Source organism: Eulemur rufifrons, chromosome 2 (assembly GCF_041146395.1).
Source record: "Eulemur rufifrons isolate Redbay chromosome 2, OSU_ERuf_1, whole genome shotgun sequence".
NCBI lineage: Eukaryota > Metazoa > Chordata > Mammalia > Primates > Lemuridae > Eulemur > Eulemur rufifrons.
In genome coordinates, this window is record NC_090984.1 from 126,394,063 (window position 1) to 126,408,349 (window position 14,287).

General features: G+C 51.3%; 1 gene segment (V, D, J or C); it reads left to right on the top strand.

The window, feature by feature from the left end:
- Positions 1–263: 263 nt before the first annotated feature.
- LOC138398773 (immunoglobulin heavy variable 3-43D-like) lies at positions 264–3,340 on the top strand. The segment is given in 3 exon segments: positions 264–356; positions 461–771; positions 3,137–3,340. Coding segments are annotated over 3 exon segments (561 nt in total).
- The last annotated feature ends 10,947 nt before the right edge of the window (positions 3,341–14,287 follow it).

The following is a 14,287-nucleotide window of genomic DNA, read 5'->3' on the forward strand; positions in this document are numbered from 1 at the left end:
TTACTTTTACATCTGTAAAATACATGGAAACTTCACACCTACAGCACATGGTTTCTATGTGTCTGTAAATTAAATAAGTGAACACGAGCTATCAATCACAGTACAGTCACTCAGTTTTCTTCTGTTCTTGCCCTCCCTCAGCTGTCCCACCCCAGGGCTTGCTATATAGCAGGGGACATGCAAATAGGGCCCTCCCTCTGCTGATGAAAACCAGCCCAGCCCTCACCCTGCAGCTCTGGGACAGAAGCCCCAGCCCCGGCATTCCCAGGTGTCCCCATTCGGTGATCAGCACTGAACACAGACACTCACCATGGAGTCTGGGCTGCGCTGGGTTTTCCTTGTGGCTCTGTTACAAGGTAATTCATGGAGAACTAGAGATATTGGGTGTGGGAGTGGATGTGAATGAGAGAAACAGGGGTTTGTGTGGCAGTTTCTGACCAGGCTGTGTCTGTGTTTGCAGGTGTCCAGTGTGAGGTGCAGCTGGTGGAGTCTGGGGGAGGCTTGGTCCAGCCTGGGGGGTCCCTGAGACTCTCCTGTGCAGCCTCCGGATTCACCTTTGATGACTATGCCATGCACTGGGTCCGCCAGGCTCCAGGGAAGGGGCTGGAGTGGGTCGCATACATTAGTTATGATGGTGGTAGCACATACTACGCAGACGCCGTGAAGGGCCGATTCACCATCTCCAGAGACAACAGCAAGAACACGCTGTCTCTGCAAATGAACAGTCTGAGAGCCGAGGACACGGCCCTGTACTACTGTGCCAGAGACACAGTGAGGGGACATCAGTGTGAGCCCAGACACAAACCTCCTGCGGGGAAAGCGCGGGGCCGCCAGGGGGCGCCCAAGACACAAGGAGCAGAGTCAGCCCAGGGCAGGTGCAGGTGGAGGGTAAGGGCTGGTTTCCTCTCAGGGTCGGGGCTTCCTCTCCAGAAAACGGTTTCCTCTGGGGAACTTCTCTGAATTCACCATTCTGTGTTTCCCTCTGCAGTCTCTGAGTTGGATATGTTTGTGGTAAGGAGAGAAAAAATTGTCACCTGCACAAAAGGCAGAGAGTGTGTTCCAGTCACTTTCTCCTGTCCCCAAATTGACATTAATTATCAACACTTCTGAAGAAATCCAAAAATACATAAAATATTTTGTCTTGGCAACACAATGCAGCACAGCACACAGAGCTCAACGTTCCTTCTAGCCGGCAAGCAGCATAAAGTGCCTATTGGACATCAGGGGCAGACGGAGTCAGCGTTGTAAGCAAGAGAAGGAAGACCTAGCTCCTCGGTCGCATGTCATGAGTGGAAGGTTGTCACTCTGCAAGATCATCAGCTTATCCTGAAGGTCGTGGTACCACTGTGGCCTTCAAAATACCAGAAGCTTCACGGCTTTTATAAAAATGCTCACTTTGGCGTCCTCCACTGCAGTGGCCAGCAAGTGCTCCGAGCTCTGAATTGATGCTGTTAACTTTCTTGGCATTATATTTCTATAAACATGTTATTAATATATGTTCTAAATTGTAAAATATGGATATATCTTCATATATATAATCAGTAATAATTATGGTTTTCAGTACATTGTTGTATGCCATAAAATTAACCAACTTTGTCAACTGTCTCTCTGCCCATGGCTATTCTAAGAGTTTTGTCATCCATAGACAATCCGTGGCCCTGATGGGCAAATTTCATTTACCTTCCCCACCGGGAGCCTGGACTGGGACCCAAATGAGGAACGAGGTAAGGAGGCTCTCGATCGCTATCACAGACTCTGCTACAAGGCATACGGACAGTGGCTAAAAGGCCGACTAATCTGTCCAAGGTAGGTGAGACCATACAGGGGCCTAACGAGCCCCCAGCAGTGTTCCTGGAATGCCTTTTTGAAGCTTACCGCCTGTATACTCCCATAGACCCAGAGGCACCAGAAAATGACGTGCCATTAATATTGCCTTTGCCACTCACTCGGCCCCAGAGAGTAGGAGAAAGCTGCAGAGATTAGAAGGATTTAAAGAAAAATTGCTGTCTGAGTTAATAAAAATTGTTCAGAAGATTTATAACAACAGAAAACATCCTGGGACTGTGCAGTCTAAAAGGATGGTCAAAATTCCTGTATCCGCTATAGTGAAACAAGAAAGATATAAAAGTGAAAAAGGCAAGAGGCCCAAAAGACCAGAGGGGGATGCTAGGAGGAGGAAGACCAGCCTAAGCCATGACCAGTGTGCCTACTGCAAAAAGCATGGACACTGGCAAAACGAATGTCGTCACTGAAAGCAGAAGGTGGCTAAGCCTGTGCCGCTCCTCATGGAGGACTCAGACTGACGGGGCCGGGACTCCATTCTGATAAGCCCCCAGGAGCCCAAGGTAACTCTGAATGTGGGGGGCAAACCTATAGAGTTTGTGATAAACACCAGTTCCACCAAGGATCACGCCACATATAAAAGGGCTACTGAGGACCTGCTAACAGAATTAGCTCAGTTGGGCTACCGTGTTCCGGCTAAAAAGGCTCAGCTTTGTAGCCAGACAGCAACCTACCTAGGATACGAACTAAAGAAAGGCAAACAAACCGTCCCCACCAGTAGAATTAAAGCTGTCCTGAAGATCCCACAGCCCCAAACTAAGAGACAGGTACGAGAGTTCCTGGGGGCAGTGAGGTACTGCAGACTCTGCGTCCCCAAGTTTGCTGAGATAACACACCCCTGTATGCCAGCATAGGGGGAAAGAGGGACTCTCTGGTCTGGACTGAAAAGGAGGCTAAAGCCTTCAAGAGCCTCAAACCGGCACTTGTGAGTGCCGCTGCACTGGCCTTGCCCGGTCTGACCGAGCCTTTCCAGTTATATGTTGCTGAAACCGAGGGATGGCTAAAGGGGCCCTAACTCAAAAACTAGGGCCCTGGAACAGACCGGGTGCATACCTGTCTAAAAGGCTGGAGCCTGTAGCATCTGGCTGGCCAGGCTGCTTGTGGGCCATTGCTGCGACTGCCATCTTGGCAAAGGAAGCCTCCAAGCTCATTTTGGGGCAAGACTCATATATAATTATGCCCCACACTCAGTGGAGGCTCTACTAAAAAGCCCCCCCGAGAGGTGGCTTTCAAACTCCCGCATAACCCAATATCAGGTGCTGTTGCTACACCCCCCAGAATCCGGTTTCTAAAGACAGCCTCCCTCAGCCCTGCCACCCTGCTCCCGGAAGATGAGCCGTCGGAGCCACTCCATGACTGTCTCAAAACGCTCGAGTCTGTCACCAACCTGAGAGCTGGCCTCACTGACCGCCCGTGGCCAGAAACCGACGAAGAATTATACACAGATGGGAGAGCTACGTCTCAGAAGGAGCCAGGTGTGCAGGGGCGGCTGTCGTGACTGCAGGCCGGGTTACCCGGGCACAGGCTCTCGGACATGGAACCTCAGCCCAGAAGGCTGAACTCATAGCCCTGACCCAGCCCCCAGGACAGGGCAGAGCCTTTGCAACGGCACAGGTACGTGGGACACTTCACCAAAAGTGCGGACTGACTCCCCGGTGGCGAGAGACAATGCTTTCAGTGACGTGACAGCAAGAAAAGTCACACAAAAACCAGTGGGGACTCTCCTAACTCTCCCTGTTCTGCCAGAACGTCTCCTGCCAAACTCCCCAAACTGCACCAAAGAGAAAGTTAAATTAAGCAAAGCCCTGAAGACTAAAACTGATTCAGGAGGTTGGAAAATCCTCCCGGACAATAGGGTCTTAGTCCCTAAACACCTAGGACGAGACCTAATCAAGGAAATACATCAGAACGCCCGCCTTGGCAGCACCAAGTTAACTGAACTTCTCCAGAGGGACTACTGCACTCCCCGGCTACCTCAGATGGCCCAGCAGGTGACAACGAGATGTCTCACCTGCGCACAAGTCAATTCAGGTAAAAGGACTAATCCCCCCCTTCGGGACCAGGTTAAGGTGACAAGCCCCGGGGGAAGAGTGAAAAGTGGACTTTATAAAAGTAAAACTAGACAAATACAGATATCACTACCTGCTTATATTTATTCTTTCTCTAGATGGGTGAAAACTTTTCCTATGAAGTCAGAGACAACACAGGTAGTTTCAAAAAAGTTAGTGGCTGAAATTGTTTCCCGATTTGGCCTCCCACTTGCACTGGGTTCTGACAATGGCCTGCGGTTCATCACGCAAACAACTCAATCATTAAATTGCACTGTACTATGGGCCTCAGAGTTCAGGATGGATAAAAAGGATAAATAAAACTTTAAAAAACATTAAACAAATTAAAGCTGGAGCCTGGAACAGACTGAGTAAGTCCCCTCCCCTTTGCCCTACTAAAAACCAGATACACTCCATATGTCAAAAGCACAACCCTATGTAAAATCATGTTCAGCCGACTATCCCCACTCCCGAGAAAGCTCTATTTCAGGTACAGCCTGGAGACCTCGTCTGGATAAGAAAACTTCCGCCTGCCAGCTTAGAGGCCAGGTGGACTGGACCCCTGCCGGTGAACCTCACCACGCCAACAGCCGTGAGGGTTCCTGGAAAGCGTCATTTGATCCACCATTCGTGGATGAAAAGGTGACCCCAGATCAACTCCCCAAGAAATGGATCGCCCGGCCCACCGAGGACCCACTCAAGATAAGACTTTCCAGAGACTCCTCTGGTTCCTCCTAGTTATCTCCTTTAATCCAGCAGATGACACCCCCCCATCAACCTGTAAACTACACTTAGGTGCTTACAAAGACAATAAATGACACTGTCATAATTAGGCAGACCCGGAGAGCCTCAGCAAAGGCTGGGCTGGAGCCTGTCCAAGGTCCCGGCCCTCTGCTGCCTCTGAAGACATGTCTCTGAGTGGCCTCCTCCCCCTCTACCTGGGCTGCGAGGGAATACTGCCCTTTAAACTCAAAATTCCACTCCGTACTTAAAAGATAAACCCTTAGGCATAAGCTAAACAACTTATTTACTTAAAATATTTATGTGAAGGACAGGGTGATACAGATAGACAAAAAAATGTAAAAATAGATGGTTTGCAAGATCACTTTTGACAATATGTATTGATATATTTAACAGTATATAAACACCATAAATGGGGGGTAAGTTTAAAAGCACCTGTCATCTCTAGCATTCCTAATCCCCGTGGATGACAACACTTTTGTCAGCCATAACAAAACCGGTTATTCCCATTCTGCTGACACTGCTCCTTGGCCCCTGGCTCATAAACAGCCTCATTTCTTATGTTAAACAAAGAGTTCAAGCTGTCAAACTTATGGTCCTCCAAACCCACTATCAACGTGTCTCTGATGTTAATACCAAAGAATCAATGATTTGATTCCTCCTCAAAACCAGTGGGGAATGTTACAGTCTGAGTTTCGCACCAAAAAGTCACTAATCTGCCATTCTGCTTCTGTAAACCTGCTTGCTCCTGCTTACTCAAGATAGTACCCCCAACACAGAAACCCCTAAGTGACTACAACACCCATGTTCTTCGTAAAATCATTCCAGCCCCACGTTTTGCATGAAGCGATTACAACACTCATGTTTTGCATGAACAAAATATGGCCCAGATCCTGTCACACCAAAGATAAGAAAATGACGTAATGCTCACTCAAGGCTTCTTGTACACGTGCTTGCTCAATCTTAGTAATTTTCCACCCACAAACTTACAATATAAAAACTTTCCGTTTCAAAGCCTGGATGCTGCTCTCTGTGTTGCCTTTGGTGGTGCAGAGAGTAGTCCGTGGCCAGCTGGTAGAGACTCCTGATTTGGCTCAATTCAGTCTTTAGGTGGTCATTTCTCGCCTCTCAGATCATAACAAGTCTATCTGAGCTAGGGAGCCCAGACACAGGGGGACAAAACCGAGGTCACTAGAGGAACTTGGACCCTCTGGCAGCTACATGCTCAGCACCCCTCTCTCATCATCCGCACACTCATTTCTTTCTCATCCTTTGTGGTATTTGCAAAGTTTCTCTTCCCCCCATGGAAATATTCAGCATTTCCTTGGGAATCCCTTGGGCTCATCCAGGATACAGAACCAGGGAGACCCAGGTCTCTCCTGCAGCGCCCTGGGCTTGGGCAAGTGCAGGGGTGACTAGGAAGTGCCTCGGCCCCTGTGTCAGATGCAAGGCCTGGGGCCCAGGAGGAGGGCAGGAAGGGGAGATGAACATTGGGCTGGGCACACGAGGATGGTCAATGCCACCTTCCTTGCTGGTGAGGAGGGAGCCCCGGGGAAGCCTGGCCTCCCTCACAGGGCAGGAGCCACACTCACCCGGCTGCTGCCCACCCAGGAGCTGACCCGGCTCAGCAGCACCACCTGAGCTGGCCGACAGCTCCTGCTCTGAATTATCAGGGCCTCACTTCCCTCAGTTGTGGGTTCCCAGGGGGCCCCCAGCCCCGGCTCACACCCCTACTGGTCTCCACAGTGTCCTGGGCAGCAGTGAACTGAGGACACCCATCGTCCCTGCACCTTCATGGCCTCTGTGGTTGGCACCAGGGAGTCCCTGGGCACAGCCTGTGTTTGGGGCCAGACACAGCCCCCTCCTCTGGGCAGGGGGCACCGGGAAGTCACATTGCAAAGGGCCCTGCTATGGCATGGAGGACCAAGGTCCATGGAACAATCACCCGTGTCCTCCCCAGGCCACCTGCAGCCCCTGCTCACCTCAGCAGAGACACTGGGTCCATGTGCAGCGTCAACTGCAGCCGGGACCAGGAAGCAGACGTGTCTCCTCCACTGTGGTTTTCAAGTGCGGCTTTTCTGTTCCTGGACTTGAGAAGTAAAAAGGAAAAGACAGTCACTCCGTGGAGCCCACTTGTCCAGATGGGACAAGGACACGGTGCCCACAGTAGATGCCCCATGGGACAAGTAGCAGGTGGTGGCCCATCCCAGGACCTGGTCCTCAGGGACTGGGACCTTCCCAGCTCTCCCTCCAGAGTCCCCTCTTCCAAGATCAGTTCTTGCTTCTCCCCTTGGGGAGATGCCCCATCCAGGTCCCCAGGGCCCTGCCCTCCGGCTCCTGGCTGTGCCCCTGAGAGGGGGCCTGCTGGGCTGCAGGGCCAGGGTGGCCCTCCCCACAGTCCGGGCAGCTCGGTGTTGGCTGCATTGACTGCACATGGCTCTGCCGGGTGTGGCCCTCCAGGGGCAACCCTGGCCCCACTCAGGGGCATCTGCAGGGTCCCTCTTGCCGGGAGAACAGGCAAACCCACAGCGTGGGCAGGTCCCTTTCTCCCGTTGTGAGGTGTTTGCTGTTGTCTGTCTGACAAGGGCACATACCCAGGCCCAGGGTCAGTGTGTGGGCTCGGCCCATGTGCCACATGCAGGGAAGAAGGGAAGTACCACTCCGGCTGCTGTGAACGCGGGCCACAGTGTGTGTGTGTGTGTGTGTGTGTGAGTGTGAGTCTGTGTGACTGTGTGTGTGTGTGTGAGTGTGTGTGAGTGTGAATGTGTGAGTGTGTGTGTGTGTGACTGTGCGAATGTGTGTGTGTATGTGTGTGTGTGTTTGTGCCCTGCAGGATCAGTAGTTGTGTGGCCGTCTCTGAGCCAGGCCCATGAGCTGTGGGTTAAAGTGACATTTAACCAGAAGAACTTCAAGGAGATAGGAGGCTCCTGCCAAGCCCCGAGGGTTTCTGCACCACTGTGGGTGTGGCCGGGCCAGGGCCTGTGGAGCTCCAGGGAAGGGGCTCCCCGAGGCTCTCACAGAATCCTTGCTTGGGGCCTCCCTGCAGAGCTCCCTGGGTTTAGAAAGGTCAGTTCACCGTTTCCAGTCAAAAGCACATGCTGTCAGTGAAGGAGCATGTGACCCGGGGCACAGCCAGGTCACCCTGGGCTGGGACAGTGGGAGGAAGATGCTCTGGGAGCCCAGAGGGAACCTCCGCTGCCTGAGGGGCTGGGCTGCAGGGGGCGCTCAGGAGCACCCAGCACAGGCTGCCGCCAGCAGCAGGCGCACAGGAGGCTGGGAGGGGTTCCTCCTGGGGACTGGCTCTTCCTTTTTTAAAAAACCTAAAATAGGAATTTTATATGACGTATTATTCCTCCTCAGCTGTGTTTAAGTTACACAATATTTTAATGAAAGCCACATTTACAAAGCGTCTCTAGCCCTCCTGCATGTGCTAAGAGTAAGCAGCTGGGGGCAAGGGAACATTTTTATATACAAATGGGCAGAAAATTTCTGGGAACTCACGGATCCAAAGGACAAGAACTTTGGGTATAAAATGGCACAGATGGTCCCAGGGCTCTCTGTGCATTTCCCACGTGGGTTCACAGTAAAGAACGTGTATTTGGCGGCTTGTCCCTCAGTGGGAGGACCTCTGTGCACTGGAGTCAAGGGGGTTGCAGGGACACCTGTCCTCGGTATCGCCCTGTTGCGTGGCCCCCGCATCATCTCTGTTCTCTTTCTCACACTGGGGCAGGTCTAGGGCTATGAAACGTCCTGCCTCATGAATATGCAAATGGCCTGAGGTCTGCTGGGGTACATACAGCTATGCCTGCGCCCCGAGAGCGTCACCCCACCACCACGTCCCTGCTGTGGAGAAGCCCCTGGCAGCTCAGCTACTCACCATGGACTGGACCTGGAGGATCCTCTTCCTGGTGGCAGCAGCGACAGGTGAGGGCTCCCCAGTCCCAGGGTGAGGAGGGGCTCGGACCCAGCCAGGGGGACTCACCCAGTCCTGTCTCCTCTGCACAGGCGCCCGCTCCCAGGTCCAGCTGGTGCAGTCCGGGGCTGAGGTGAGGCCACCTGGGGCCTCCGTGAAGGTGTCCTGCAAGGCTTCCGGATACACCTTCACCAGCTACTACATGCACTGGGTGCGACAGACCCCTGGACAAGGGCTGGAGGGGATGGGACGGATCAACCCTAGCAATGGAGCAACAAACTACGCACAGAAGTTCCAGGGCAGAGTCACCATGACCAGGGACACGTCCAGCAGTACAGGCTTCATGGAGCTGAGCAGTCTGCGACCCGAGGACACGGCCGTGTATTACTGTGCGAGAGACACAGTGTGACAACCCACATCCTGAGGGATCAGAAACCCTGAGGGAGACGCAGCTGTGCTGGGGATTAGAAAGTGATGAAGGACATTAGGTTGAAATGTTTCCCAATATGGGTTAGTTAGTTGAGGAAAAGGAATATGTGACACGTGTATGCATTCTAAGTACATTGCGAAGATTTCATTCACTTGTCATCGTATCAACAGAGCTTAGAGAACTATGGAAGACTCAAGCTAATAAAGCTGGTACAAGCATTTCCATTAAGTTATTAACGTGAACAAGAGTTTTCACATCAGTTGGGTAAATAAATTGGAGTAAGAATTCTTTTTTTTTTTTTTTTTTTTTAGGCAGAGTCTCACTTTGTTGCCCAGGCTAGAGTGAGTGCCGTGGTGTCAGCCTAGCTCACAGAAACCTCAAACTCCTGGGCTTAAGCGATCCTTCCGCCTCAGCCTCCCGAGTGGCTGGGACTACAGGCATGCGCCACCATGCCCGGCTAATTTTTTCTATATATATTTTAGTTGGCCACATAATTTCTTTCTATTTTTAGTAGAGACGGGGTCTCGCTCTTGCTCAGGCTGATCTCAAACACCTGACCTTGACCGATCCACCCGCCTCGGCCTCCCAGAGTGCTAGGATTACAGGCGTGAGCCACCGCGCCCGGCCTGGAGTAAGAATTCTTAATCACAAGGTATATGCCTTTTAATATATAAGAAATGGCCAAAATGTCTTTCTTATTTCTTTTAAATGAAATTTATTTTACGGTGGTTTTAAGTTCACAGTACCATCGAGAGAAGGTCCAGAGAGTTCCTGTTCACTCCTGGCCTGCGCATGCTAGAACTTCCTCGGTGTGGACACACTGTGACAGGTTCATGAATAGGTTGCAATGGACGAACCTACCTTTAGACGTCATCATTACCCAAAATCCACAGCTTGAGTTTGGTGTCGCCGTTGGTGCCGTCCCTTCTGTGGGTTCTGGCCAATTGATACAGACATGCATCTATTACTCTGGTGCCATAACTTGCCGACTCATTTGTGGCATTCCAAGGGAGGCAAACGATGGTGCCTGGGAAAAGAGGCCGCTCTAGAGAGGGTGGAAGCGCACAGTGGGTCAGGAACCGAGCCTGCCCTCGGGAAGGCCCGCAGTGGGTCCCGCGTGCTGTGCTGGCCTGTGCCCTCCTCAGAGGTGAAGGCGCCTCTCGTGTCCTCTGCGGAGCAGGGAGAACCCCCGAGGCATCCCCGCCCGCCTGTGTTGCTGTGCCCTCAGGGGTGGCCCTCGTGACTGCCTGCCCCATCCTAGCGCCCGCTGAGGAGGGCAGGGCACGGACTCTCTCCCCCAACACAGTGGCATCAGGGCATTGGTGGCAGGAGGGTATTCCGATTAGGAATTACGAGACACTGAGGGACAACAATTCAGTTCACTGTTCTCAGGTGTCGAGAACATTCAGGTGTAGGTTTGAGACCTTCCTTTGCTTTTGGCCTTAAGTAGTTTAGGGAAGTTGGGTAGTGGATCACTTTCATCTATTAGAGTGTATTGGAACTTCAATAACTTTTGTGCAAACCTTTATATCACGTCTATGGAAATTTTAGCCTGCTCAATATAAAATAAGATATAAAGGTATTTTCTGGGTTTATCATCCAATATCATAGAATAGTCAACGGTACAAACCAGAGAGATACGTTTGATTAAGATTACAGAAGTATCTGCTGTGCATGGGACGTTATAATCACTTTGGTAAAGTCTGTTTAACTTGAAAGTGCCTTATTTAAAAGTAGCAAAGAACGTTATTCGGCTGAGGCTCATGTATTACAAGGAATAGCTGAGAGTTTGGGAAAATCTGTGTCACTCTTGACACCCAATACCTTGGAGCCCCAGTGAGCAGGGTTTCCCTGACAGAGCAGCAAGGTGTCCCCGGGTACTGACGGGTGTCGGCCTTGTCACCGTTCACGCACCCTGAACACTTCCAGGTAGGGAGGGGATGGGGCACTTCTTCTCTTCAGAGCCTTCTCGCTGATGGGACACGAAGGGACCTACTGCTGTCAATGTTCTTGGTCACTGCTGTGCCATCTTTTGTTCTGCTGTCTCTTCTGCTCACGGCATCCGCGGCTGCTTCCAGGACAGGCCCTGGAGAGGGGGGGCCGCCCGGCTCTGCGGTCTGCAGGCCACGGGCTCCGCATCCTGCATCATTTTTCTTTGACAGCATTTCAGCATGTCCTGTGGCTGTTTTAGAACAGGCAGAGAGGCGACTTCACATTCTATTTCTGTTGTCAATACAGGTCTGAAATTTCCCATTTAACGTCACTGGTGAAATGCAATAAAATCGGGAAAGTTGTTACATCAGAAACTTCGTAAACTCCTGAGTTGTATCAGGAGTTGATCCCTGCCCCGTCCCCCGATCTTCTGCAGGCTGCGTGGTGACCACTTCTGGTCTGGTCTTGTGTTCCTCTTCAGCCGCAGACCCTGCCTGAGCACACTCCATTCCGAATCCCTGGGAATCGGCTCCACTATTCCAAGGAAATGCCCATAACTTGACTCACATCATATTCTTCCAGTGTTTTCTGCCACTTGTTTCCATGTGGGCAGATTCTCCGAGCCCTGTTCTGGGCAGAGCTGCACAGCTGAGGTCCTGCCCTTTTGGGGACACAACATCCAGCTTCTCCAAGTGACGTCCTCCCTGGTGCCCTCTGAGGGATGGAATCCCTTTGCAGGGCTGGGCCTGGCCACAGACCTCAGGGAAGGCCTGTGGCGTGTCCAGGACACGCTGAGTGTGGAAGAAGAAAAAGGCCTGGGGAAACTCCTGGAGACGTTGTGGGGAGGGACCCGGCTGTGTCCGGATCTACATAAGAGAAGGAGGGTTCAGGTATGGGCTGGAAGCAGACGCCATTCAGCCCAGCTGGCCTTCCCCACGCAACATCCTCTGCAGTCACCTCCTTTTGGATGGAGGGAAGGGCAGGTCAGGCTCTCACATAACAGCGGTAACGTAACAATCTCTCAGGGGAGACGGGAACCGCAGTACATGGGAGGTTCAGGGAGAGAAAGCAGGAAGGACCCAAACGAGCCAGATCTCAGTCCCTTCCCTGCGTGAGTACGAGGCTTCCCCATGGGAAGATTTCTCCTCAGTCTCCAGGACAGAATAGATCTGCTAATGGGCTGTGTAAGGTCCCGACGCCCTCCTTAGACAGGGCAGGTGTCTGGGGAAGGTGGCGCTGTGGTCTGGAAGAAAACGAGATTGCTGTGTCCTCTCCTTGGCCTGCTGCCAGCTGCACAAGGCGTCTCAGAGGTCAGACGTGCACCAGGTGCGATGGCCACTGTTGCACGTGGCTGGCGGGGACCGAGGCTCCATGTCCTGAGGTGTCGCTTTCAAGGTGCAGCTGCAGAAGTCGGGCTCAGGGCTGGTGAAGCCATCTCAGACACTCTCCCTGACCTGGGACATCTCTGGACTGTTCATCACACGCTGTGGTTACTGCTGGAGCTGCACCTGCCAGCCCTGGGGCAAGGCATGGGACTGCGTCAGGGACACATGCTACGTAGGGAGCACAAATTACAACGTGTCCCTCCAGAGCTGAGTTGCCACGTCCTGATCAATGTCCAAGAACCAGTTATCCCTGCAGCTGAGCTCTGTGCCCACGAAGGACAGGGCCGGATTCACTGTGGACACACAGTGAGGGGACATCAGTGTGAGCCCAGACACAGACCTCCCTGCAGGGGCGCTCGTCGCCGCCAGGTGGCGCCCGGGACACCCTGAGCACAGAGCTCAGGACCAGGTGCGGAGGGAACTGAGGATTCCTTTCAGATCCTGGAGTTTCCTGTCTCTGCCTGTCACTTTTCTTTCTCAGGAGTCCAGGTTGTCTCCTTGTAATGCCCAGGTCTCGTTCATCTGAAATGGGATGACTCAGGACCTGAATTCAATGCAAATTAAAGCCTTAATTTTTTTCACTTTTCTGCTCTCCATAAACTTTCAGTACAATATTTGGAGTATGCAATCAGCCACCCGCAATCCACACCCTTGTGCCATGAAAGGGTTTTGTGTTTCCTACGCTGTGTTGGTAATTCAGGAGCAAACACTTCTCTGCAGAGATGATTCTGTATGTGCTGGGGGTTTGCTTGGCCCCTGGAAAATTTAAACTGCAATCCCTTTAGCAAGTCCAGCTTCCCGCGATCCAGTGCCTATGTCCAGTGTAGTCTTGTCCCAGCCCACATGCCGCCTGCTGGGCTGTGCCTAATAAGCTAATGCTCTGGTCCTGTTTCTCCCTGCAAGTCCTGGTCTCTCCGCAGATTGCAGGTTTGCTGTTGGTCATATAGCTTCTGCTCTTTGAAATATTAAATAAAATTTGCTACTCTAGAGCTTCCGCAGTCATGCTTTATAGATGACGATGATGTTGCTATTGTTGTGGCTGATGTAAGAAGAAGAGCTTTTTCTCAGCTGTCTACTTCTCCCAGGTGAGGATAAGCTTTATCCTTAATGTCAAGAAATTGGAAACGATCAAACTATTAACCAGTAGTTTAATTAAATAAGCATTTTTTGCAAATGATGCGTTAGGACACTACATCATTGACAGCAATGGCTGTGTCATGCTCACTGCAAGGTGGCCGCATCCACAGTGTGTGCTGTGAGCAAAATAAGCAAAAAGCACCTGCTATGTGATTCCACTCATAAATTCTAGAGAGTGAAAACTGAAGTAACATAAACTATATTAGCACTTCCCTGGGTAAAGGGAGGGAGAGGGAAGGAGAAAGGAGGAGGAATTTTAGAAGGACAAGTGTAAACTTTGAGGCCAGGTGCAGTGGCTCACGCCTTTAATACTCGCACTCTGGGAGGCCAAGTGAGGAGGGTCACTCAAGGTCAGGAGTTCTAGACCAGCCTGAGCAAGAGCTAGACACTGTCTCTACTAAGAAAAAAAAAATAGAAAGAAATTAGCTGAACAACTAAAAATTATATATATAAAAATGTTAGCTGGGCATGGTGGCGCATGCCTGTAGTCCCAGCGACACGGGAGGCTGAGGCAGAAGGATTGCTTAAGCCCAGCAGTATGAGGTTGCTGTGAGCCAGGCTGGTGCCACGGCACTCTAGCCCGGGCAACAGAACAAGACTCTGTCTCCAAAAATAATAAATAACTAAGTGTAAATATTGAGGGAAACCGATTTCTTCAATATCACAGACAGGGTGATGATGGCGTCAATACTTTTAATTTGCACAGTTAAAATATGTTAATGAAACTGTACATCAACTATACATCACTAAATATGAACAGTTAAATAGATGATTTGTTAGGGAAGGAGTGATGGACAAATAGGTAAAAATGAGTGAAACATTAAGTACATGAAAATGCTTCTGCTTTGACCCTGTGTGT